This window comes from Bubalus kerabau, chromosome 21 (assembly GCF_029407905.1).
Source record: "Bubalus kerabau isolate K-KA32 ecotype Philippines breed swamp buffalo chromosome 21, PCC_UOA_SB_1v2, whole genome shotgun sequence".
Taxonomy (NCBI): domain Eukaryota; kingdom Metazoa; phylum Chordata; class Mammalia; order Artiodactyla; family Bovidae; genus Bubalus; species Bubalus kerabau.
Genome location: NC_073644.1, coordinates 47,817,080 through 47,843,611, shown reverse-complemented (window position 1 = coordinate 47,843,611; position 26,532 = coordinate 47,817,080). Strand labels below are relative to the sequence as shown.

At 39.7% G+C, this 26,532-nt stretch overlaps 1 protein-coding gene across 3 annotated transcripts in view; it reads right to left on the bottom strand.

The window, feature by feature from the left end:
• Positions 1 to 896: 896 nt before the first annotated feature.
• SETBP1 (SET binding protein 1) overlaps positions 897 to 26,532 on the bottom strand; it is a 408,011-nt gene continuing 382,375 nt past the window's right edge. For 2 of the 3 annotated variants that reach the window (XM_055559771.1, XM_055559772.1), the window contains exons 6-7: positions 16,714 to 16,746; positions 897 to 6,352 (exon numbers count right to left, since the gene is read on the bottom strand). In XM_055559771.1, coding sequence (XP_055415746.1) covers positions 5,730 to 6,352; positions 16,714 to 16,746 — 656 coding nt within the window. In that variant the 3' untranslated portion in view covers positions 897 to 5,729. The remainder of the gene's footprint in view (positions 6,353 to 16,713; positions 16,747 to 26,532) is intronic. The other variant, XM_055559773.1, reaches the window with a different exon arrangement.

The following is a 26,532-nucleotide window of genomic DNA, read 5'->3' as shown; positions in this document are numbered from 1 at the left end:
ACTGCTATTCATTCTACAGGATTCCTGTTATTCCATTGTGTGTGCTTCAAATATCAAAAGTCGTAATAAATGTTACATTGGGTCAGGTTGATGGTTAAGGATGCAGAGCTGCTTGTAACATTTCCTACTTACCTTGTTGGTTTTTTGAAGTGGTGCATCAGAAGATAAAGAAAGGAAATGAAAAATATATAAATATATGTATGTTTACATGTTCTTAACGTAGAATGTGCAAACTACACTTTTAAAAGGGCTCTTAAAACCTACTTCTGAATATAAAAATTAGAACATGAAGAGTAGGAACAGAAGAAAGTGCCACCTCAAGGGCTCCACCCTCCTTCTGAGACCCCATCACTCTTTTACTGCTTGCAATATTCTGCCTAGAACTATAGTTTATTTTCCACATGCCAACCTTATAAGTTCCTTCAGAGCAAGGATTGTATATTCCTCGACACCGCCTTTCGTGTCTTGCTCAGACTGGGAGTTTTGGATATGTGATCAGTAACTGCCTGTGGTTGATTAAATAGCTTTTCCTATCACTCCAGTAAAACTTTAAGGCCAGCCAGGGATCCGTCCTTTAACTATTTAACATCATGGGATATTTAGTAAGAAGGCTTAATCCATAATGTTCTTCTAAAATTTTAGGATAGGAGGGTCTCCAACATCTTATACTACATTTGGGTTGCTTTCAACAGAGTTCTGACTAGTTCTTTGAATCAGGCTTGGCTTTATGTCCAGGTGTAATATATTCTGAACAGTAACCCTGTAAATCAGACTCAAATCTTGCCCAAAATGTACTTCCCAGAATCATACAAAAGGCAGAAATTTGGTGAGAATTTTCTCAATGATTCTATATCCAGTTGGTGTGAGCAAAGACCCCCAAATGCTATTAAACTCCTTAGTGATGTGAACCAGATGGAAAATAAAACAAAAGAATTCACAACTCATGTTAGACTGAATTGAATGTCTTTAATTTCACACAATGAATAACATATGAATAGGATTAACTTTTTTTTTTTTAATAGTTAAGTGCTCTATACTGTGCTAACCTGATCTGGTAGCGAAAAAGACTGAGCTTTCTTTTAGAAAAAATGTTTAAAACCCAACATCTAAGACCATGGAGGAGCATGACAGTAAAGCATGCCAGATGTATCTACGCCTCAAATAACAGCAAGTCCATGTTCATTTTAAATGTACAAAAATGCTTTATGAATAAAAACTGTTACAAAAAGAACATTTCAAACAATGTACAATTTTTCTTGCCTCTATATTCAATAAAATACAAATACATTTTTTGTTCTAAAATATGTTTACATACAATCAAAGTAGAACATGCAAATTACACTTTAAAAAAGGCTTTTAAAAACCACTTATGAATACAAACTAAAAATTAGCCAGCACGACTTGTAAGACAATCTTGTGCCCCATTTTTTTCTTTTGAAATATATATACATATTTAACACATCATGTGCATTTATTATTATTTAAGAAATAGATTTTTTTTTTTTAAAAAAGGAAGAAAAAGAAAGACACCAACCTAAGCTGGAACTGCCCTTCTGTGTTGACCAGTGGCAGCTCTTTTCAATTTTTCCCCCTTTAGTGTTTATTATACCTGGGCAAGTGGGCGAGAGTTATCCAGGAAGTTTCTTCCTTGGTTGATATGTGCTTCTAAGACTGTTCCCCAAGTGACTGAGTCCAACAAGGGAGGCAGACTCATCAGTAGGGCAAACTCTCCAAGAAACAAGAGGCAGAGGGAGCCTGGTGTTGTGGAAGGAAACTTTAAAAAACACCCAGAAAATGCTACGGTATATTACAGTTCGAGTCTCTAGGCACTGTGATGACATTGTCTGTAAGCTCTGGCATGTGGACCATTGTGATATTATAGGGTAGAATTGAGAATAATGTCTATATTTATCTACTTTTACATAATGTGAAGGACTGAAAATCCCGCAATGTAACACTTAAATGGCTTTTGAGGCATTTCAGCTTCTGCCACCTCCCCCCGACCCCCATGCTGCAGTTGGCATTTAAAGGCTTTGGAAATATATGTATAGACTTTAGACAGTTCCCAGGTAAATCTTCCTAGTGGTAGGGAAATAATATTCTCCAAAAGCTCATTATCTGAATATTGTTGGGTAATAAGCTGTAGGAGTGGATTTTCTACTTAAGTCCTAAAACCAAATCCTTATGATCTCCATGTAGTACATCACCTTATACTATAATTCTGTCACCACTTGCTTATCATATTTATAGAACCAGCAATGCCCAGAACACAAACTCCGACTGCCATCAAATGTGGCCTTCCACTCCGGACAGCAGCCAAGTTAACATGCTAATCCTGTCGGCCCTTAGTCACCTACTCGGGGCTGTCAGTGGCTGTTGAGTCCCAGGCCTGTCAAATCACGAGCCAACCCTGACATGCTCTCCTTTCCTTCAACCTGTCTTCCTCGGGTTGTAGTGGGAGCCATACATTAGAGGAAGTTAAACTCTGTTCCTCTCGTTTGAGACAAGCGGTTGAAAAGCAAGTGGCTCCCCAGCCACTTAGAAAGATGGCTCAGAGACTCATCGTCACCCTCAAGGTGATTTTTATACCGATTTCACCCTTTGCTTACCCCTAATCAGACTCCATATAAGTGGGTCCATATTAAGTGCCTCCTTGCTGAAGGCAAGTCTTGCAGGAAACAGAACAGTAAACCAAGGAATTCCTCTTATTATGAAATACTTTTGGAGCGGTTTATGGAGTCTCGTGCATTTTCTCTAAATATGCAGCCACAGAAAGCAATGTTGAGTGGCTAAGAGACCTCCCCAGTGCATGTCAGGAGAGTTGGGTTCTAATACTGGTTCTGCTACCAATAATATGTGAAATGAGACTGGCCCCATATTGAGCCTGGACAGGAGAGGCTAATGCAAAGGGGGTAGTTAGAAAATGAGGAAATGGCCATACTAGAAAGATGAGTTAGGCTAATAGAAAGCAAAAGGAAAAAAAATCAAAGTAATGTGATACTGAGGGAAGAACTTGATGGGAAAGAGAAGCCCTGTAGGTGACAAAACTTGCATCCACCTCCAAACAATGAATTAGCTTATCTCAGTTTGGCTCCTCTGCAGTTTTCCAATCTAGTCTTGGGATCATAAATGTAGAAGATCTGCATTTGACTCACATGATCACTGGTGAACTGAATTTATGTATAAGGTATAAGTCTGCTGTACCTCTCCTGGAATACCTTTTGTTGGTTGGGAAATTCTAATGTATCCTAGAGTTATTTGAAATTTCTCACCTACTAGAGGTTAATGCCAATTGAGCTTGAGGTCCTTCCTTAAGAAGCTTAGAGAGTGTCAGCTTATTCCTCTCTGCAGGAAGATTTAGTCTGCTCACAGATTTGGTTGGGGAAACAGTACAACACTGGAAGGAAGAAGGGCAAAAGAAAGAATGAAATCAATTATTTTCAAAATCCAACAAGAAAGAAACCTCTTTATGGCTTAATTGGAATGAAAATGGGTGCTCTTTTCATAGCAATGGTGGGGTGAGCAGGGATAATTTAAACCTTCCTCTTGAATGACTTTGGAACCACTCAGATATGGCTTGGGAATGACAAATTTAAAGTGGTTGGTTTGATTTTGCTGTTCAACCTGTGTGAAATGCCAAAGGTCAACCTAGGTCATAAACAGTATCTAAGATATAAGCTTTGAAGAACAGGAGACTGCATTCCTTTAAACTCACATATGCTGGGATTAAATGCTACTGACTTAGTGGCAGCACACGATGTGAAGTCCATGGTGATAGCACACAATAGGATGACTCTGTGGGTAATTTCAACCAACTGCTGGTGCCATGACAGAGCAGTGATGTTTGCAAGCATATTAACTTGGAATTTAAACATTCACTCTGATAGATAACCCATCCCTTACTCTATGTTCCCAACAAAAATCCTTCTTTTTCTAAGGAAATAATGTTGTGTTCTGAAGTAATAATACAATTTTCTGCTCTTCCCAACTTCCTGTAAAGAAGCAATTTGTAGGTAAACCAGATATTCTCATTCTCATCAGAAAATTTAATTCTGTCTCGTAGTGTGTCTCTTTTTATAATCTACCATACCAGGTATTTGATGTCTTAGGGAAGATAAGGGGGAGGTGTGAGGAAGGAAATTGAAAATACTTATTTGAAGTTTCCACATCTGACTTTTAGAAAACATCTATGGCAACGGAATAACTTCATATTCATTCTGAGTTTCTTAACATGTTTTACTTGGGCTGTGGAAATGGATAAAAGAGATGGAATATCTGTCCACGCTAAACCAATGGCTAGAGTACAACTTGGATGAGAAATGTACAGTTGAAATTGACCATTTAAAAGACGATTAGTCACACACAGTTTGCATCCATGCAGACTGATAGACTTATAATTACATTATGTACAAAATGTTTCAGTTTATTAAGGCAACCACAACTTGGATACTTTGTCCAAGGTGATGTGATACAATTGAAGTGGTGACACCCTTTGAGCATTTCCTTTCTTTTTTGCCAGATAAGAACACTTAATCCCATCTGCTTTCATGAAAAGAGATAATGGACTTCTATTGTCTTTTTGCTCCCTTTTTTTTCAATGACCTTTGACAGTTATCTGTTTGAAAAAAAAAAAAAACAAGGCATTGCTAGACACTTGTCTTTCTGGTGGGTCCGGGGTTTCAATTTTTGGTGATTTGTCAATTATTCCATTTTCTATGGGGCATTAAAACCATTTTAATCTGTCTATACTTCGCTGATATGTTTTAAGTATAAAAATAACCTGATTGATACCTGGGTCAACATATCTTCAGTTGCTCTAAATTACTTATTTTTAAAAGGCTCTATCAATACTAAGTATTCGTTTCACAACGACTGGGATTCAAAGCCAAGTTCCTTGGAACAGCATGCCAAGGACGAACATGACGACACAGGTAAGGTTTACATTATTCAGGCATGAAAGGTAATGAAAAGGTACATGGAAGTATAATGTGCAAAGAAAAAGCTGGAACAGATGATGCTAAAAATCAGTGTACGTGTGGTAGAGGAAACACACAAAAGAGTATGAATGCATGTCTGAGGTTGCCTATCACTAGAATTTCACCCTCCGATGACATCAGTCTATCTAAGAAACCGTATTGTTAACAGAAAGATTCAGGTCACCTGAAGATGATTTTGGTGCCCCAAAGCCTAGCCTAGCTCGAAAAACCAGAAGAAATAAAAACCAATTAAAATGGAAGTGGATTACAATAAAGCCAGTTGAGAAATGTGCCACTTTTCTCCCCTTGGAATGTTTCCTAACTGAGGGTGTTTCCCTTTCAATCTTCCTGTCCAGCAACCGCAATGGAATCAAGGGTGCGCCTTGGCTGCAGGAGGTCTGGCGGCTTTCCGGGAGCACCACCATCTTTTTCCTCCAGGATGGGTCTCCTGCTGCCTGTCAAGGATCTAGCCATACTGAAGTGCTGCTTGGTGGGAACTGCTGTGAAACACACACGCACGCGCGCAAACACACACGCACGCACACACCCATTCTTTTGAAGATGTCCCCTTGCTTTGCTTTGCCAAGAGCTCCTGAAGGCTCAACCCCGTCCTCTGGCCCGATTCTGCCCCTGCCCAGCTTCTGGAGAGCAGGGCATGGTGTCCCTGCGGCGGGGATTCCGCCCAGCCCGGCTCACTGCACTTCCAACGTGTAAGTCCACCCCCGGCCCCAGGTTCGGACGCCCAGACCCACCCTAGGGAAGGACATCACTCTCACTCCCTCGCGACTTCCTCTGCCTTTTGGCTTTCACTTCCTCTTCCGGGGGAAGGGGCTGTGGCGGGGGCGCCTGCTGCGGGGGCTGGGCCGGAGGCTGAGGTTTGTGTTTCCTCTTCCCGCCTCCTCTGGGGGTCTTGGGCAGAGGGGGCGGCGGGGGCGGCGGGGGTGGTGGAGGCGGCGGGAGGGGCGGGGGCGGCGGCGGGGGCAGGGGCGGCGCCTCCCGGGCCATGTGGATGACCGCCTCGATGGTGGCCATGATGGTGTCTTGGCTGGCGGCCGGCTCCAAGACAAGCGGGCTCAGGCTCGGCTTCTGACCCCGTTTGCTCGGAAGGTCGATGCATTTTTCCAGCACTGGCATTTGGTCTCTGGAGTCCTCATCGAACTGCGTGGGCTGCTTCCGGGGACGCCCTCTCCTCTTCTTGACGAAGTTGTTGCCCGTCTTTGATTGTCTCTGCAGCCGCTTGGCCTTCAGGATCTTGTTCACGTGGTCCAGGTTCTTCTTGGTGGACAGAATCTTGGTGTAGTTGCACATCTTCCGCACCTCGCACTGGATCGCTTCGATCTCCCGCCGCTTAAATCGCTTCTTCAGGGAGGAGCTGGCTGCAGGAAGGGAAGAGAGAAGAAACTGATCACAGGATGCAGGCTGTCTTAAACCCAGGCTTTTCAGTGACAACTGGCATTATATTTGGCTATGAAGATGATGGAAAGTTGATGCTATGACTCCGTACCCACTATTCTTTTTTTATTAAAATTAAAAAAAAAATAGATATAAACATGGGTTGAATAGTATGTGTACAAAGTATATCATTATTTCAGTCTCCACAGAAATCCCATGAAATACTGTTGTTCCCATTTTTAAGTTTGGGAACAGGCTCACACCATGTAGGAAGATCTGCCAGGGAAGTTAATGTCAGAATCACAATATAAAGTCTTCCATTGTTGTTTTTCTATTATAGCTTTTATTTTTTTATTCAGCTTTCTGACCTCTGATCTAATTTAATTTAGCATTAGGTTATACTTTTTTTTTTTTTTGTAAAAGATGCTGAAAGGATAAAATGACAAGCAGCCCTCTGGATCAGAGAATCTGACTCATTCGTTTGTAGCATCAACCTCAAAAAGGAGATGCCTTGACCTGAACTAGAATCCGGAACTGAACCTATTATATCCCTAACCGTCCTCCACTGACAGAGGGAGAATTCTGTTAGGAACACTATATCTGGGATGACCCTATCTCTCTTAATTTCCGCCCCCCCCCCCAATGGTCTGGACTTGTCAACTTGCCTGATGATGTCCAATTGACCAGGTCTTTCTTAACTAGTGCATCTTCTGGAATCCCCAAGGAAAATACCAGCCAGGTGTTTCTGAATCATTTACACCCCTGCTACTGGGCTGTTGTTTGCAAAGAACTCTTTTCATGTCCTGGTGGCCAGATGCGCCTCTGTTTTATGAGCCAAACTTCTAGTTGCAGGAAGTCCTGTACTGCCGCCACTAAATAGTCTTCAGAACTGCTTCATTTTGAAGTTCAGACACCGTAAAGTGTGAATAGCTTCAAGATGGAGCAGACCTTTCCTCTAGATTGTTCTTCCTCCTTGTGTTGTTCACTAGAGGCATACCTGTCTATACATGTGTATGCACACATACACACACAGGCACTCACACACATCCAGCTGCCCTATCTTCACATTGGCTCCTCCATCTGGCCACTTAAAAGCTCAAAAAGTGTGTCCCTAGTTCTTTGCTGCTGTGATTTACGCTGAATGTGCATCCCCAGAGAAGCCCATGTAGTTGTCGTCAACACTACAAAAACACTGCAGGCCTAAAAGCAAATGTGTTTCATTTTAGCATGGTGGTTTGTTGTGTCATCCTGCATTTTTTCAACTGTTAGTGGAGAAGCAGAATAAATATCTTAAGGGAGATGAGGAAAAACTGGCAAAAACACAGACACCGCTGTCACTTACTCTTGGGCACTCTGGCATGGTTCTTTCCCTGCTTTTCCCCATCTCTCTCTCATGCTGTGCCTGACACAGATCTCCTGGAGGGTTTTATTTGAAGTTATTTATGCCATGGGCTTCATGGAGTGGGAAGCTCTGAGTTCCATAGGACAGGCCAAAATGGTACTGCTTTTGGCCAAAGGTCATTGTGAGACTTACTGTGCAATGAATACCTACTGAACAATCTTTAAAATAAGTTATAAAGATCAAAATAGAACAAAGCCAGAGTGAGCTTCTGACTACAAAATAGAATTTTTGTAGTTAGTGTTGTAAAAAGAAAAGCTTGCTCGATTGTAAGTTTTCAGACACAGAGGCCGACTTCTGTTGGTCTTCATGTCCCTCACAGGGCATGGCATGGTGCCTCGTAAAAATGGCAGGGATTTAAAAATTGTTTCTTGACTGATGAATCTCACTGATCATTACTGTCTTATATTCTTCTCTAAAGGAGTTTTAGTTTAGATTTTTAAATTGACCATTGGAAATATCGTGACACTAACAGCAAGTTTCCATGTCAGAGCCAAGCCATTTACCTTGTCCACACTGCTCACGAGGAAAGGAAAACTAGTCAGAAATACTCCACAAAACAGTTGGCATCGTTCCAAATAAAAGTTCCACGAGCAGTTTACCTTCTTCTTAGTTTATATCATCCAAAGAGAAGAAAATGCTATGTGACACACCATACAGCATGCAGTTCCAAAATAAATCATTTGGGGCAATTAGCTGGCAATGTTCAATGAGTAAAGTTTGACTAGAAAACTGAGCTGAACTGGAGGTCATTTGGAGCAAATACATCCAATGGATATTTCATCTCAATACTTTTTTGAGCATGAAATGTCATACAAAGGAAAAGGAACATAGTAGATAATCCCATATTCAATAATTTCTTACATGATACATATTTATTAAACCTTTGCATTAAAAATTATGAAATAATTCATTCTGAGTATTTAAACCTACCAAACAATACTAAAAATACTATAACCAACTCTTTTGTACCCACCATTCACATTTAATAAACATTACTTTTTGCCATACGTGCTTTATTTTATTAGCAAGAAGACATTACAGAGTCAGTTCAGTCACTGCTCCATCATCAATTCCATTTCCTTCCCTTTCCCTGCTTGAATCTGTACTTTTACTGCATATATGTGAACCCATATTGGTAAAAATTAAAAGTCTGAGACTACCTGATATTTGTAATCCTGTAAGGAAGTAGGAAGACTTGCACAGTGTTGGCAGGAAAGCAAATTGTCACGATGATTTTGGGAAGTGATTGGGCAATAACTGCTAGTGTTGAAGATGGGCGTGCCCAGGGCCCCAGAGATCCCAGCCAGGTTGCCTCCTTTGCTCATGTGTGACAGGAGGCTGATGATGTCCCTTGAAGCTCAGTGTATTTTACAGAAGACTTAAAACAATCTAAATATTAATTTAAAAGATAATGAATCACTGTGAAACATTCACTCAAGGAAATACTGCACATCTGTTAAAAGGAATAAACTACATATCAACATGGCTGAATCTAAAAACAGTTGAATAAAAAAAGAAAATGAGTGTTTGTAAACATACCATTTATGTAAATTAAAAACACAGATCCGTTGAATTTTTGTCTCATTTTCAATGACCAGGTGTGAAAGTTTAACATGACTCCTGTGTAGATTAATTGAGTCAAAGACTGAGTGGCTGAGATTTCAACATTTCTTCCCTCCAAAGCTACCTCATGGGACTTTATTAAGCCTCTAGAGTAGCACTGTCCAATAGAAATGTCTGCAGTGGTGGAACTGGTCTGTATTTATGCTGTCTCATACAGTAGCCATTAGCCACATGTGGTTATGGGGCACTTGACATGTGGCAAGTGTGACTGAGGAATTGAATTTTTAATTTAATTTAAAGTTAAATAGCTACATGGGCTAGTGGCTAACATATTGGGCAACTCAGCTCTAGCCCAAGGACCATAGAATACTGAGGACACACAGGGATCATCCAGTAAAGCACAGACTCTGGGAAGCTCCTGGCAAACAACCTGGGGCCTCAACAAATAAGTTGGGAGGAGGGGAGGGAGGACGGGAGGGAGGAGCTGTAAATTAAAAGAGAGAAGATATAAAATGACCACATGTGGATGCCAATTTAAACAAACTGTCAAGAGATAGTTTATAAATTCATGGAAATTTTAATACTATCTAGGCATTTCTTGATATAATTGGTTGCTAAGTTTCTTAGGTGTGGTAATTGCACTGTGATCATTTTTAAAAGCACCTTCCTTTTAGAAATACCTACTAAATTATTAATAGGTGAAATCATATAATATCATCTGGCCCTGGCTACAAAATAATAAAGGAAGGAAGAGGGGTGTGGAAGTATTCCTGAAACAAGATTGCCATGAGTTGATTATGTTGAAGCTGAGTATGCTATTCTACTACTCTGATATATACTTGCTAGTTCCATAATCCATGGTTTAAAAATAGAAATAATTAGTGTCAGTAAGACATCTTTCTTAGGATCTTACGATTGGTAAGGGTCAGAGTGTTCTGCTTTTTATACTCTTGGGCTCTATTTTACCTAAATAACTTTAGAAGAATAAGAAATGACCTCAGTAAAGGTCATATATCATCTCCTGGAAAACTCCTGCTGGTAGCTATCCTCCTGGCTGAATGGGATGGGAGAATGAATGAGTGCTCTGGGTTTTATTTTGTAACTAATTGCATAAACATGCCTTGTGGTCCAATCTCCGTTGATGGCCTCATGTGTTAAGACTAAATATCCCTCTTTCTTTTTTATATTATAGTTTTTGAGGGGTTTCCCATCTACTGAACATCTGAATTTTATTGTATCCTATAAGTATTATCCAAACTTTTAGTGCGAGCTCATTATGTTGTGTGTGAATAGCACCAGAGTGCAGGTCCATAGGAAGGGCTCTGGGCAGGGACAGCTGGAAACCAAGTTGAATTAGGATGAAACTCTTAGCCCCTTCTGGGTCTCTCCTTTTTCATCTGTTACGTTGAACAGTTAGACTAGCTGCTCTTAATGTTCCCTTCTGTATTTAAAGATTGTTATAATTCTTTCCTATGAAAGAAAGAAAGTGAAAGTTGCTCAGTCACGTCTGACACTTTGCAATGTCCTGGACACTACAGTCCATGGAATTCTCCAGGCCAGAATACTGGAGTGGGTAGCCTTTCCCTTCTCCAGGGGATCTTCCTAACACAGGGATCAAACCTAGGTCTCTCGCATTGCAGACGGATTCTTTACCAGCTGAGCTACAAAAGAACCCCAAATTCTTTCCTATACTCATTATCAATTGCCTTACCAAATGTGAGGTGGCTTTCTACAACATTTATTTCATCTAATAATTTTGAAATCCTAGTGTGGTGGAGAGGAAGGCTTTGGATTTGGCAGGGTTTGATAGTCACAAATCTTTCTCCTTATTGCTTATGATTTCACTGTCCCTCTAAATGTTAACAGATTTTTCTCTCTTCAAATTGTTTCATTATTAGACAGTAATTTCTGGTCTCTTGCAGCAAGATTGATTCCATATTTGCTCTCTTTCATATAATTGTCCTATATCTTGCCTGCTCTTTGTTAGTCTTAAAGAGTAATTATGAGTGGCCAAGGCAAAATATGAATTCATTTCTTCGTAACTCTGCAATGCAAATCATCTTGTAGATTTTTTCTGTACTTAAAATTGCCACGCAAATGGTTAAGTTGGTTTTGATCCACATCTCGAATTTCTCTATTTGCTCCCATTATCAGATGATTGGCTCACCAACATTGTTGATTCTGCTACTTCTTCTATGATAATCAAACATTGGACTTAGCACTCCTTTTGCACATTGACTTTATAGATGTTGTGTAAGCATTAAGAGCAAGATAAGGGCTAATGAGGCTTAGCTGTATATAGAATTTTCTTAAGAAACAGGTACTAATCTTTTAGAGACTCTGCCCATAGGCAAGATACATTCTGGTTTTGTAAAGTTTTGGATGGGTTAGAGAGGGAGACAAATTTATCTCTAAACTAATTAGACTTCTTCTTGCTATTGAGAAGGTGAAGAAATTTTAGGGACTGTTGAAATGCCCGGAGTGGAGTGGTCTGCAGGTAGATAGGGCTGGAGCACCATTGGCCTCAGTCAAGGAACAGAGATGCAGTCTGAAGCTGCTTTGTATGTTGATACACGTTAGAAGATTTCTTTGCAGGCACAGGCCATGACTTTCCTATGTCCTCCCAGAGCTATCCACACAGCAGGACAAGATCTGGTATGTAACACATGGGCAACAAATACAAGTTCAAGGGAATTTGACTGTTCTCCCATGTAAACTGTACATTTTGGGGCTACTTCTGTACTTAACTCAGTGATGATCTCTTGTTTTCCTAATGCTACTTTTTACTTTCTAATGAGATATATGAAGCTCCCCTGGTGGCTCAGCTGGTAAAGAATCTGCCTGCCAATGCAGAAGACTTGGGTTTTATCCCTGGGTTGGGAAGATCCGCAACCCACTCCAATATCCTTGCCTGGAAAATTTCATGGACAGTGGAGCCTGGTGGCCTACAGTCCATGAGGTCGCAAAGAGTTGAATATGACTGAGCTCGCATGCATGCTAGCATGCATGTAAATTGAGCATTTTTTTGGATACTTCTGTACTTTTAACTCAGTAATGATCTCTTGTTTTCCTAATGCTACTTTTTTATTTTCTAATAGAATATATGAAGCAACTTTCCTTGGCATGCAAGGAACTTTCCTTCTTCCTTAGAATTTAAACTAACCTTCTGTGTCCTGGTCTTAAAAGCTCATTTGAAAAAGATAGCAAGTTCCGTTGGCCGGTGAGGCCTCTGTGGGGCAGGGCACATCAGAGTCACTGCCGGTCATCAGCACACGTGCGATGTAACACTGCTTTCCAATTTGAAAGCCATAATTTAGAATTAAGGGTTAGCAGATGTGGGAGACTTGTCACCAATAGAATGGTGTGCTTCCATCCTGTTCTGAAAATCACATTAATATAGTTGGGGGTTTCTTTGAAAATGTAACTAGCTTGTTTAAAGCATAGTAACTGCTGGAACCACTAAATGATAGCTTCCTCTTAGGGTTTTATTTTGACAGAACATTCTATCTCAGCTGCAATGCTGAGGGTACATTCTATCTCAGCTGCAATGGCTGAGGAGACCCTGGTCTTTGTTTTGCTCCTATTTCACTTGTCTCTGTGGGGAAAGGGAAGGTAGGAGGTGAGGAGAGCACTGTGACTATGGAGAGGTGGAGCAGTAGGTGTGTGCCTGTGTGTTCATGTGTGGGGGCTCCTCTCTGCCGCTCCAGATCTGGATGCTGTTCTAAATTGTCAGGCTCTCAAGCGGGGTGTATGTTCCCCAAGGAGGAAACTGGGCTGCAAGAGAAACATAATAATACTTTAATTTACATTTTTATCTGAAGAATAAAAACCATGTTAAGCAGTCTAATGCTTAATATAAGGAGCAATGGTGGATGATGCCCATATTTGGGCTGCATATCAGATAATGTGTCACCTGTCACAGTTGGGCATGAGGTCCCTGGGAAAAGAGGAGACCACATGCATTCAAGGGACTGATGGCATCCCATCAGTTTATTCCCTTCGGGTGTTGTCAGGTCTTGTACATGGTTAAATTTAGAAAATTAAGATCTTTAATCAATTAAAAAAGTTTTTCACAAAAAATAAAAATACTTTGTAATGAGACCAAGAATATCAGTGAAATATGTCATATACCACATAGAGTTTCATTGGTTACCTTGCAGCAAACTTGCAGCAGTATAAAGACGTTGCTATTTTCAAAGATGAATCTGGCAATTTTCTTTACTTTGAGAGAAGGATTCTAAATATTTTCACCTTCTTGGTGCTGTCAATAGGCTGTCTATAATGTTACCTTGCAATTGTTAAAAAACAAAAAAAGCCCTTAATGCCCCTTTAGGGCAAAATGGGCAAGAAAGTAACTGCTTTTAGAAGCCAACTCATCTTATGGAGACAGCAATTTTTGAAATTGATTGGTAATGTTTTCAGAGATCTGAGCTCATTAAAAAACGCAATGCCTTTTGATATGCAAGACCATCTGACTGTTAATAAAGGAAGTTGGTTAGTCTAATTTCAACAACAACAACAAAAACCTTTGCTTAGCTGATGGATGGGATTGAAAAAAACAGTGCTATGATTCAAACAAAATGATGCACCTACTCCTTTTGGATCTATGTTTATATGAAATACCATTTTAACCTATAACATCTACTGTCAAGTATTGAAACAAACTGAATTTGAAATGAAATCTTCAAATTGCTTAGTCACAAGTGTTAAAACCCAAGATTTTCAAAAAGAAGTATTCAAATGCAATCACTTGGTTCTCTCTGAAACATTATTAAAAATATTAAAATTAGTATAAAATTTTGATGACAGAAAATATTTTTGTTTCACTAATAATACAGTTAAATGAAATTTCCATTTATTTTGAGAATATTATTTATTTCAGCTTTGTCTCAACTTTTCAAATTTACATTTTAAAACTGCACATATGTATTTACATGAGGATAATGTTCAGAATTATTTTACTGATATCACCTCATGATCAAAAATTTGAACTGCTTACAAAGTTTTCCTTTGTTTTTCTAGGCTCCCGAAGACTTTATTTACTGAGTATTTAATCCTAGAGGAATTTAACTTTCTATGAATCCATAGCTTAAGAAGTCATTAAAGCTTCCTGAAGACAGCATGTGTTCTTCTTTGTACCCCTCATAATGAAGAGAACTATAGTTCCTTTCTCATAGTGGATGTTTGATTAATATTTCCTGTTGGATTGTTTCAGCTTCTAAGCCCTAGAAACCAAAGCCTAACATCATTAATCTGCATATTCCCTAGAGCACCTTGAATTGAATTGCATGCAGTTCCAAGACAGTCACAAGAGTGTTTCATTCATGGAGAGCCTCTGGAGTGGGATTTGATGCTGATCTCCATGTTTTGGAAAGGCAGTTCTGAGGTCCTTGTTCCTAGGTTTTCAGAATCCTTGACTTTTCTGACCATGGGGTTAAAATGCCAGTCCTTTCATGAGCCTGGGTTTTGGACAAACCACCTGCAGTTTTAGACAGATAAAGGCGGTGGTGACTAGCCTCCAGAGAGAGACTAAGCCAAGCAAGAACACTGCCTGGTTGCTCAGAGAATCTCTAAGAAAGGGAACCAGGACTTTAGCAGGCCTGAGAAAGCCTGATGAAAGGAATGAGCTCAGAGATCAGAAAACAAGAAATAGGGTCAACTATATCAACCTCAAAGTGAACTGAGCTTATTATTAGTAGGAATTGCCCAGGATGAATCTACAGAAGAATTTTAAGTCCGGGAGTTTTTCTGAGAGTGATACTTAATAGAGTCAGAGTGGCTTGGTGAGGAGTGAACTGAGAGGCGGCACTCATTAGCTGAGGAATACTAGAGCCATTTAGCCTTACTCTGTGTTCAATCAACTTTGGTTTTTGTATGTTGCATGCGGCTCAAGCCCCAGCAGACTGACTAGACAACGTGAGAGGCTGGATAGAAGTGCAGTTAATGCCAAAAAGTTTGACGCTACATCTGTTGAGTCTCACAGCATGCCAGGTGGTCACGCGGCGGGGGTAGCTGCAACCTCTCAAAGGGCTCTTTATTTCTCTTTTCTTTCCTCTCAAATGTGGCATAGCAGTATTCTTAACTGTAAATACCATCACTTATATAATACTTCAGCTATTGTAGTTACGTGTTCATAAGTGATCATGAGAGACTTTCTTTCTCTCTTGTAAGTTTTGAAAAAGAAAATAGAAAAACAAGGAAGAACAAAGAATAATGTAACAGACATGATCTTATGAAAATTTTCACATTTTTAATATTGAGGCTTGGATAAAATAAATCCTTATTGACTATGCTAGAACTTTAAGCATTACATCAAATGGTTGGTATTCATGTTTTGTTTTCTATTTGGTCTTAATAATTGCATTTGAGTTTACTTAAAACTCAGACTTTTGTTTACAATCTGATAGAAAACATATTGACCAGGACATTAGGAGAATGAAGTGCTCATCTTGATTTTTCACCCCTCAGTACTGTGTGCCTTCAGACAAATCTCTCAATTCCTTGGCAGGACATTTACTTCGGAATAAATATGATTCTGTAAAAATAGCTATATACCTCCAAGTCTTCTCTGTTCTAGGTAGAATGTCCTCAATTCCGTCATCTATGTGCATATGAAATTAATTCTAAACTATATTCCATTTTGATTACCCTCCACTGGAGATTTAATCATCTGACAAATCTCACCTTAAATTTTGTTGCCCAGGATGGAACTGATTTTCCAAGTATGAAGTGATGAATGCGTATGGCACTACTCTTAATGTGAACTACATAAAAACAAACAACCAAAAAGCCTCCTTTTTTTTTTTTCCCAGCAACATCACATGGTTGGTTCACATTAAATGGAAGCTCAATTAACTCTCTTAAACACTTTCATAAGTTTGGCCACCAAACTTGGCCATTGCTACATGGAATTGGTTTTTGAGCTTAAATGCAAGTCTTCTATTTAAATCTGCAAAATTTAATTTTACTGGTTTTAATCTATTGTGAAAGTCTGGAATCTTATTTTTGTTTTCTCAGAGAGGGCCCAGGTTTGTGAAGTTTCCAGAGAATCTTAATACCCACATGTCAACTTTTGCTTTAACCCCTTCTGAGCATGATTCGTGTGACTCAAATGCATGCTACTGTTTTTCTCTTTATTGAAGTTTCTCAAGAAAAGATGTCAATTTATACAACAAAATATCCCTAAATTCTTCATAAAACCAGCAAACAATTTATACCCATTGCTTTAGACTTTCACATATGTTTGTGTCTGGTTAGTAAATGAAGGGTGTACCACAGAAACAATAACTTTGCATAGCCCACAGGTGTATGCCCAACTCTATTATTTCTGCCAGAAAGGATATTGCATCTCATGTTGGAGAGGGAAAAGAGAAGTCTTACATTTTTCTTTTATCCAGAGGCAATTCTCCAGCCCTAGTGGGAAAAGAAAAGACAAAAACAAAACAAAACAATGCTAGCTGTGGTTCCAGGGCTTTCCAGTTTCTGCTGGAATTCATTCAAATGAAGTCCTCTCCCTAAAAGCCAAAAAGGACTCGCATTTCAGTGTTAATCTTTCTGGTCCCTGTACATTGCTTATGTCTCTCTGATGGCACTTCACAAAGTGTGTCCTGTTTTAAGATGATGGGATTACTCTGCACTTATCTCTTCTTTTAAATTGTTTTTTTGTAAGACACGAGGACCATATCTTAGCCATTCTTATTTATTCTTAGAACAAACAGGGACTGAGCCCACTCTGTGCCAGGTGCTGTGCTGGGCACTCAGTTCCAGCTCCCTTAGGTGAGGTCCTAGCACAGAGCTCAGCTCACTTACTTGAAATGGAAAATCCATGTGCTCCAACCTAAACCAACACTTACCATCTATTTTGTAAAATCTGTGTGTAAAATAGAAAAGGACTCATTGAAGGGGATCCAAATCACTGTAAATTAAACTAGATCGTCACATATTTCAGCTGTTCACTGCTCTCCTCAGAGCACCATTAGCTGTTGGAGTATCCAAGCTACGATCAAAAGCACTGAAGTGCTATGAAATACAGGCTGAACTCCAAACCACCTCATAGGAGAAGTGAAGCTTCGATGAAAGAAACAAGTTTAGAATTTATTAAGTGCCATTAAGAAAACAAGCTTGAACATTTGAGTCCACTGATTAATGAAAACTATGGTCCCTTGGAAAAAGGAGACAAGTACATGTTATATATTGATTATGTAACACCAGAAATGAGAGTGACAGAGACAGAGGATGGGTGGGGAGATGAAAGGTCTTCTCATGGCTGAACATCTGGATCAGAATTATAATGGTTTATTGTGGGGGAGTGGTCATATGCTCTCTTGGCAAATTATCTATACATTTAAGTTCTGAGCACTAAATCAATAGGTTGGGTTTGTTGTTATTATCACTTTTTTTTTTTTTTTTTCCAAATAAAAGCTTGGATAGACACAAGGCAGCAAATATTTCTTCCTCAATTTAAGATTTGACAATTTAACAGGAAAACACTCATTCATCATCTTTTCCTTTGAGAGACCATAAATTATTGGCTCATATACCATGTGGCTTGGATTCTAGGAAAAGTTAGTGTAAACAAACCCAAGTTACAATGCGTGGAGTAAGAGAGTGAGTCATAAACAAAACACAGACATATGCTCTCATATAAATAAGGGCCTGGATCATCAGCTTCCCAAAGTCTGCTTCTCATTAATTACACAACAAAATGAACTTTCCATATGTAAAGCCCAAATCACTTAACTCTAGCAACTTGCACAAGACAAAGACCAGGATTGTACCTAAAAGGCACTGACAAAAAACTGAATTTCAAAATAATGAAAGTCCTCTCAAAATATCTTCAGGTATTGGAGGGCAAGAAAATCCCTTGGAGGAGTGTTTCTGAGCACTGAAACTATTCCCAACAACCCAGGAACACTGCTTGAGGCTGGTCTGATCCCCTGCTGAATTTAAAGGTAGTATCAGGCATACTCTCTTTTGTTCTGAGCTCTGTCATCTTTATGGGGCAAGCCCTGGGTCCAGGCCACACAGGGTGTTCACAGACATCGCTGGGAACACTGAAGAGTTGAAATTCCCTCCGTCAGTACCTTCTCACTGTCCTTTGAAATTGCCCATTGGTAGCACAGATTCATGTTTCCTTATTGTTGTATGAAGGCTATCTGGTTTCTCTTAATTTAAAGAAATTTCAAGGAAACACAGAAAAATTCCTAGGGAAGAGGATTCTTGAACAGGTGAGGAACTCTGAGAGAGATGGTAAGCAGCTAAGTTCTCTCCTTGTGTCTCTTTGAAAAGTAGACCTCATAAAGCAAACTAACAACATTACTTACAAGGGACATTAAAATAACAGATGTCACATTTTAGGAGTCTTGGGTGGGGAAGAGAGGAGAAAAAGAAATTTTATTCTTTGCTGGGGATGTAGTGGGGTGTATGTATTTTTTTTTTTTTTAAATCATTAATTTACTCAATGATTGTTTTTGTAGCATTTACTCTTTGAGTCATACCATAGACCATAAAAGGTAAGTGGGCTGTATCACCTCTGCTCTCATATGAAACTATAGGAAAGGGGGAGAAACTAACATTTCTGGAGAACCCCCAGTGCAGTCTGCAGTATTTCACATATTTCCTCATTTAACTGTGATCACAACCAAGTGAAGACATTAATATCTCTATTGTACAGAGATGAAAACTGAGACCTAAGAGATTAAATAATTGCTCCAACGGACACATAAGTCATGGATTCACGGATTCAAGCAAGGGCTGCCCTATTTCAAAGTGAGTTTCATACCATATTTCCTTACTAAGAAAGCAAAGAAGACAAGGAACGGGACCAGGAGAAATCCTGGGTTTCCCTGGTTTTCCCAATTTCAAAGGGCTTTTCCAGCCCCCAAATTTCACAGTTAAATAACACAGGTATTACTGTGTTCTAGACCACAAGTAGATCAAGTAAAACAAGTAGATTGCCTGTTCTACTTCTGCTAGACTAGGTCTTCTTCACATTGCTTTGACCCTGTTGCTGTCTCAAGGTCACCTGCCTTTAAGGGTTCTGTATAGGGAGCCAGACTGCCAATATAACGAGTGAGGCTGCCGAGGATCATGAAAGAAGATGGGGGTAAATAGAGGAGGACATGGGAAAATAATGAGAATATGGCCCATCCAATGGGACAAATGTTATTCTGTATCAACCATTGTCGTCAGGTAGGAATCTGAGTCCAAATTTATCAGATAATCTGGTTTCCAAAAAGCCAGAACTCTGATTATTATGTAAACCTGATGTTGAAAATCTACAAATTAACTTTTTAAAAAATGTATAAACCTGTGTAGGTCAATTGAAATACAACTGCAGACAGCTATTGGCCCATGACTTTATTTTGCTATCATTGTCCTTCAGAAGAATCACCATGACTCATTCTAGAATTTCAGGGACTCTAGGTTCTGACCCCAAACCTTTCTTCCAGCCTTATCTGTCATTATTTCCACATACACGTCTGTCTTAGAGATGCTGTAAACCTGTCTTTTCTGCTTCTGTCTACTTATTTAATTTGATTCATCCTTCGAGGGCCATCTCAACTCTTCTCTCCCCAGATTATCTCAGTGTCCTCCAAACTCCCTTACTGCCATTCAACTGGAAACTAATGATTTATTAGTTGCTAAATGATAGCTCTGTTAGTATCTGAGACTGTTCTTCAATCTATTAATTTAAAAATATTATTTGGCCATTTCATGTTTTATAGTCAGGTCTTCCCAAATAGTGTGAACGTTTCCCTAGGGCAAGGGCCAGTATTCACTTGTATGTATCATTGTGGCAGGTACTTAAAAAATATTTGACAATTTGTAACAAAACCTTCTAGAAGTTTCAGTAAGATGCGCTTAATATGAAGCCCTTAACAGGTGGCATTAAGTAAGAGTATTTGGAGGAGGTAGTGAGAATAAAGGGGCTTCCCAGGTGGTGCTAGTGGTAAAGAACCCACCGGCCAATTCAAGAGACATAAGAGACCCAGGTTCAATCCCAGTGTTGTGAAGATGCCCTGCAGGAGGGCACGACAACCCACTCTAGTATTCTTGCCTAGAGAATCCCCATGGACAAAGGAGCCTGGTGGGCTGCAGTCCAGAGTCAGACACGACTGAAGCAACTGAGCACCCATGCATGCAGTGAGGATAAAACTTCTAAAGATAGTTAATGGGTGTTATGATCTGAGTCATAACATGACTAAATTATGACTTACATGATTAAATCATAGCATGACATGACTTCATTTTTGACATGAGAGGGGTCATAAGACAGTAATATATTGTTTTGAGTATGTGATTGGTGTTTTTATCTGCTATTTCATTTCTTTCTCACCACTGCCAAAAAAGCAGAAATTATTTTTCCTATCTCACTGATGAGGAAACTGAGACTCAGAAGTCTTAGACTGTTACTCACCTAAGGAAATTAAGTGCTGCAGGCTATGCAATAACACTGGTCCTTGAATTTCTAATCCAGTTTTAACTTTACATCTGTGTGGTAGCCAGAAAGAGTCCAGGTTTCCTAATTTCTAGCAGGTAATATTTGTAATTCAGTTCACTTCTCTGGGCTCAATTTCCTCAGCTACAACATGAAGGGGTTTTCAGAAATCCCTTCTAGTCTATTCTAAACCAGTCTTGTCAATTCCAGTATAAGTAGGAGAAGGAATCCCCCTGGGAGGTGCTCTGGGATTATCACAATGACTCTCAGAGGTAGAGTGAAGTGGGCAGCGGGTGAGTTATACCTCTCTCTATGTCTGTCTGTCTCTTTCTCTGTCACACCTGTTTATTCTCTCTAAACCTCTTTCTTCAGTCTCTTAGACTGACTTACAGTCTGCCTGGACCACTAAAGATCATTCTTAATGACAGTCATTTCATAGTTCTTCCACGCTGCCTGAGGCCATTTCCGCAGCAATAAGCAGGAAAGACCCTGTCCCCCTTCACAGCTGGGCTCAGCATGCCAACTTCACTGGGACCAAGAAGTTTTTCAAAAACTCTCCATTAATTACAGGAAACCAAAAGCACTGTCCCCCCCTTCTCATTAACACAATTGCTTTCAGTGGCCACTAAATTATCTCACCACCATTAAACTAACAATCTAATTAGACTTCTGGAAATGGAAAGAGCCAATGAATAAGGCAGGCGTGTCACTTTCATCTCAAAACTGATCGTAAAATATTTGTGCCCTTTTGTTCTCGGCCACATAAAATCTGCCCTGAAAGACTGTCCTTTCATTCTCTCCTGTTTATAAAGAGGAGTTTGAATATTTGATATAAAATGAGTATCTTAATAGAAATCACTTCACGTGTGGGAGGTTTTCTTTCCCGCATTTCTGAGCGTGGGATCATTATCACAATGATCGCACCTGACTCCCCCGGTGTGTGATGCCTCACAGCCAAAACCCCCACTGGGCTTCGATGAAGGTGTGAATGATACTATCACTAGGAAGATGATAAAATGTATTATTATCCTTATTCTGTTTTTAAGAGGGTCTGATTGTGGCAAGAGGTGGTTGGGAGTGTAATCTGTACAAAGCATTCGGAGAAGATAAATTGAGTTAAACTTCTCACAGGCATAGCACTTTCCAACCTGACATTAAACCCTCTGTCTTTCCTGAAATTTCAGCTCTGGAGAGAGCAAAATTAGTTAAATCCAGTCCAGGCATGTTTACTGAGTATCTACTATGTAACCCAGCTCTGCAGGAGGTTCTTGACCCCCAAATATGATTAAATGTTGCTTAATAGCAGTGTTCCTGGATCTTTTTTCTCTTGTTTTCATCCCATTTAGCCCAAGGTTCTGGAAATTCATGGGTTACTCAATACTCATTGAATGGAACAAATCTTAAATAGGAAATGGTTGCTGCCCTCCAGAAATCAATACTTCGGGCAGAATTCAAGAATGGTATATATAAAATAATTAAGTACGCATCAGCATAGGCCAGTGTAAGCTCCAGCTTTCCACTGAGAAGTTCACCCTGAAAACCCCAAAGAATTTCTGAGTAAAGGAATACATTTATGTGTACAAGTTCCTTCTCCTCTGCATAAGCACAAACCCATTTACCAAATATACCATGCCATTTAGGCTGGTTTTTTTCTTTAACTTGAAAACAATCTTCCCTGGAGGATATCCTGGTGGACTAGCCAGAAGCTGGTCTGCTACTACTAAAGATTCTAGAGGCCCCAGAAGTCCCTCTCAGGTTGCTCCTTTTGCAGAACAGTCTCAGGATGATTTGCTGTTTCTGGGGCTGACATGGAAAATAAAAGCAAATCAATGCCTCTCAACTCTAGTAAATATCATGCTAGAGTATGTGTTTTTGTGCAACAGATGGTCTTGTGCAGGAGACAGTTGTCCAATTCATTTTGACTAATATTTAATGATTAGCTATTGTTCACCCATGCCACCTCAGAGCTAGATACTGGGGTTTCAAAGTTGAATGAGGAGTACTGGGTTTGGGCTCCCTGCAGCATACAGCAAATTCCCACTGGCTATTGGATTTACATATGGGAATGTATATGTTTCCATGGTACTCACTCAATTCATTGGTCCACCCCTCGCCTTCCCCGACTATGTCCACAAGTCTGTTCACTATGCCTGCGTCTCCACTGCTGCCCTGCAAATAGGTTCATCAGTACCATCTTTCTAGATTCCACATGTATGTGGTAGGGTGAGGTGGGAGATAGGAGGAAGGTTCAGAGGGAGGGGACACATGTATACCTATGGCTGATTCATGTTGATGTATGGTAGAAATTAGCACAATATCGTTAAAGAGATTATCCTCCAATTAAAAATAAGTTTTAAAAAAGTCGAATAAGGTTTGACAATAGGGCAGTGGACAGTGCAGCATGGAACACAGACACCACATTAAATGTAGGGATCAATGATCAATAGGTTTGTAGGGAGCCATGGGGCACAGAAGATGTGGTGTCTCATGTGCGGTGATTCTCAAAGTGGGTGTAAGGGAAGCCTTCTTAGATTTGAAGACACTTAGGATGAGTCTTGAAGAATAATCATGAATTCAATATCCAAACAGCTTGAAGAGTGGGTGAAGGAGATAGGAACATTCCAGGGTGGAAAACAGGTAATAGCAATAACAGTTTCTAACAGTAACAATAGTAGCAGCGACAATAAGACTTATTTGCTGAACTCTTCCTATGTGTCAGGCACTCTGCTAAGATTTGCTTAAGGCTTACTTCATTTATTCCTCACCATAATCCTTTATGCTGGGTACCATGATTTTCCCCATCCACAGATGTGAACACTGCTTTAGTGGAGTACTGAGCTTCCAACGCAGGCAATCAGAAGCAAGAACACATGCGTTCAGCTAGAGCGTTGCACAGCCCACAAGTGGTGTCAAGAAAAATGAGCCAAAACTTAGAAACAAGGTAAATGGAAGGGTGCATGTCCTTTTGGAGTCTTAGTGTCATTTCACAGGCCTGCCCAAGGATTATTAATTATCCAGGGAAATGTACCCTTATTGAATTCACTATCCACTGCTGATTAAAGGCTCAGATTCTGCCAGGTAATATATTAACTTGTAGACTTTTGCCCAGAAAATATGCAAATTATTTCTTTCCAGTAGAAATATAAGCCCAGAGGTTATGGTTTTATTGCCCATTAGGACATTCACTGAGCAATCTTGCTGAGGATTCTTTCTCCAATGCCTACATTCCTGCAATGTCATTTTCTATTTCTAATTCTTTCTGGACCAGTTTTATCACCATGTTGGTTTCCTCATTAAAGAGCTGAATGAATCTTTGACATGAGTTTTTAGTTTTTTGAAAAGTACACTCTGACAGTGGGGATTCCAAAGGAGTTTGGGGCTGGCTGACATTTTCAGGCAAATGGGGTTGGAGCAGAAGGCAGGGGCTAGATTCTGGAGAATCTGATGCTTCTTGGGGATGTTTACAGCCGTGTTGTTCAATCGCTAAGCTGTGTCCAACTCTTTGTGACCCCGTAGACTGCAGCATTCCAGGCATCCCTGTCCTTCACTATTTCCCGGAGTTTGCTCAAACTCGTGCCCATTGAGTTGGACAGCTTTGGCCATAGCAAGAACCCAGCTTTTCTAGGATGTCCAGTTTAGAGCCAAAGGGAAGGGGCTCTTTTAGGACTTTGTGTTCAGTAGAGCTTGCTGGCAAACAGAGTCTGTTTGCTACTGAGCTCATTCTGAGCTACTTCAACATCTGTGGGTAGGTAGCCCTTTAGAAAATTTGAGTGATATGTTTTTTAAATAAAGCTTTATTTTCTCTAGATCTTTTTGAACTTTTTCTCCTGTATATTTTAAGTGATTAATCTGGACTTAGAGAAATTTATTTTACAATTTGATGACTTCTTTGGTTTGTATACTTATGGCTCTTAGATATTCCAAATCCTATCAACTTGCACATATATTTGCTCTATTTTGGTTCTTTTTGAAGGACAAGACTTTTGGCTGACTTGACCTGTTATTTTGATCAGGAGCTTCAGATCATGATTCCCCATATGACAAAAAACAAATACATTACTTTACAATTCTGAAGTTCCTGTTCATTGCTTCTTGCATTTGCACCTGGATATTATTTCATCCTTTTGCTTTTAGAAGCAAAATGTCTAAACATTTGATAGACTTATGAAATTTAAATATTTTCACTTACTCTGATAGTTCTAAACAAGACATATCATGCAGTTTGAGAGAGTAGTTTATTAGCCTCGATACAAAACAGATACAAACTATAAACTAAGAGCTATGCTCCCTCCATTGCCCCTCTGTCATCTCTAACAAGACTATACCTTGAACAGGTGAGATTTGGTGACAGCAACCTTGATACATGTCTTTTTTCCTATTTGAATTTAAAATGAGAGATTATCAGTGTGTGTGAGAGAGAGAGAGAGAGAGAGAGAGAGAGAGAGAACAAGAAAGGAACGGCTGCCTATTTGCTTGTTTTTCCATCACTACTACTCTGGACTCTTGGTGTAGAAACCAAAGAAATTTATTTTCTTGGTGTTTTATGAAGTGCCTACAAACTTTGTAATTTACTTAATAACATAGTCTTATCCTAAATACAAAGTGTGGGGGCATGTTTCAGTAGTGAAATCCTGTACTCTCTGCACATCCCATAATCTCCTTGAGAAATCAGTTCAGTGTGTAGAGGATCAGAAAAATCAGGCTAACTTATTCAGGTGCACATTATCTGGTGTGGTTATTCAATCACTATTGGAACAGGGCAATAGAAGTTATTTCAAATTATACATCATTTCGAACAAACTTTATTGAAGCTTTCACTGCATTAGCCCTAATTACTCACAATAATGATGCAGTGCTGCCTTGAACCAGACCTCCTGTGCTGTGCCAGGGGACTGCAGCTGATCAATGGCTATTGAGCAGTTTGATCACGAAAGCTGACCTGCTTGAGCACCAGAGGCACCCACTGCCTTCCCTCCCTCCCAGAAGGTCACAGACTGACTTGTTCTCAGTCTGGCCACCCTCTCTTACAGCTCCTTTTCTGCCTCCTCCTCCAAATCAATAACTTCATAAGCAGCACGACTACCAGACTTGGAGAAGCTAAAAAAAAAAAAATTCCCTTAAACAAATAAAAATATACACATACACACACCTACCAGCTAGAAAAGACATATTTTTAAGCCTCTGACCTACATTCATTTCTTCCATTTCATGTTTATAAAATGAAGTGGGAAATGTTCCTTTTTCTCTTTCACCAAAGACCACCTGTCTAAAAAAAATACCATTAGGACTATAGACTGGTAAATTATTTGGCAAGTATTTACCAACAGCCTACCACATGTCTGTCAAATGTTTCCCATTTGCTTGTTAAGCAGTTCCAATATCAAACATGTTTTTCTCAGATGTCTCCCATGTTATTTGGTATTGAATACGTATACAGCTATTCCCTTGTAATCATTCATTTCACTCAGTGATTATTTCAGCACCTACTATGTGTCAGGGACTGTACTAGATACCTTAAAGTACATGGAATTCCAAGTTAATTGAATTATTTTAGCATTTTAAAAATCTCAATAGGGAATTCCCTGGCAGTCCAGTGGTTAGGACCCTGTACTTCCACTGCAGAGGGGATGGGTTCCTTCTCTGGTTGGGGATACCTCATGCCACGTGGTCAAAAAAATACCTCAATAAATGATTTCTTAAATTAATTATGCTTTATAAGCAACTTAATTTTACTCTTCTTTCCTTTTCCTTCTCTGCAC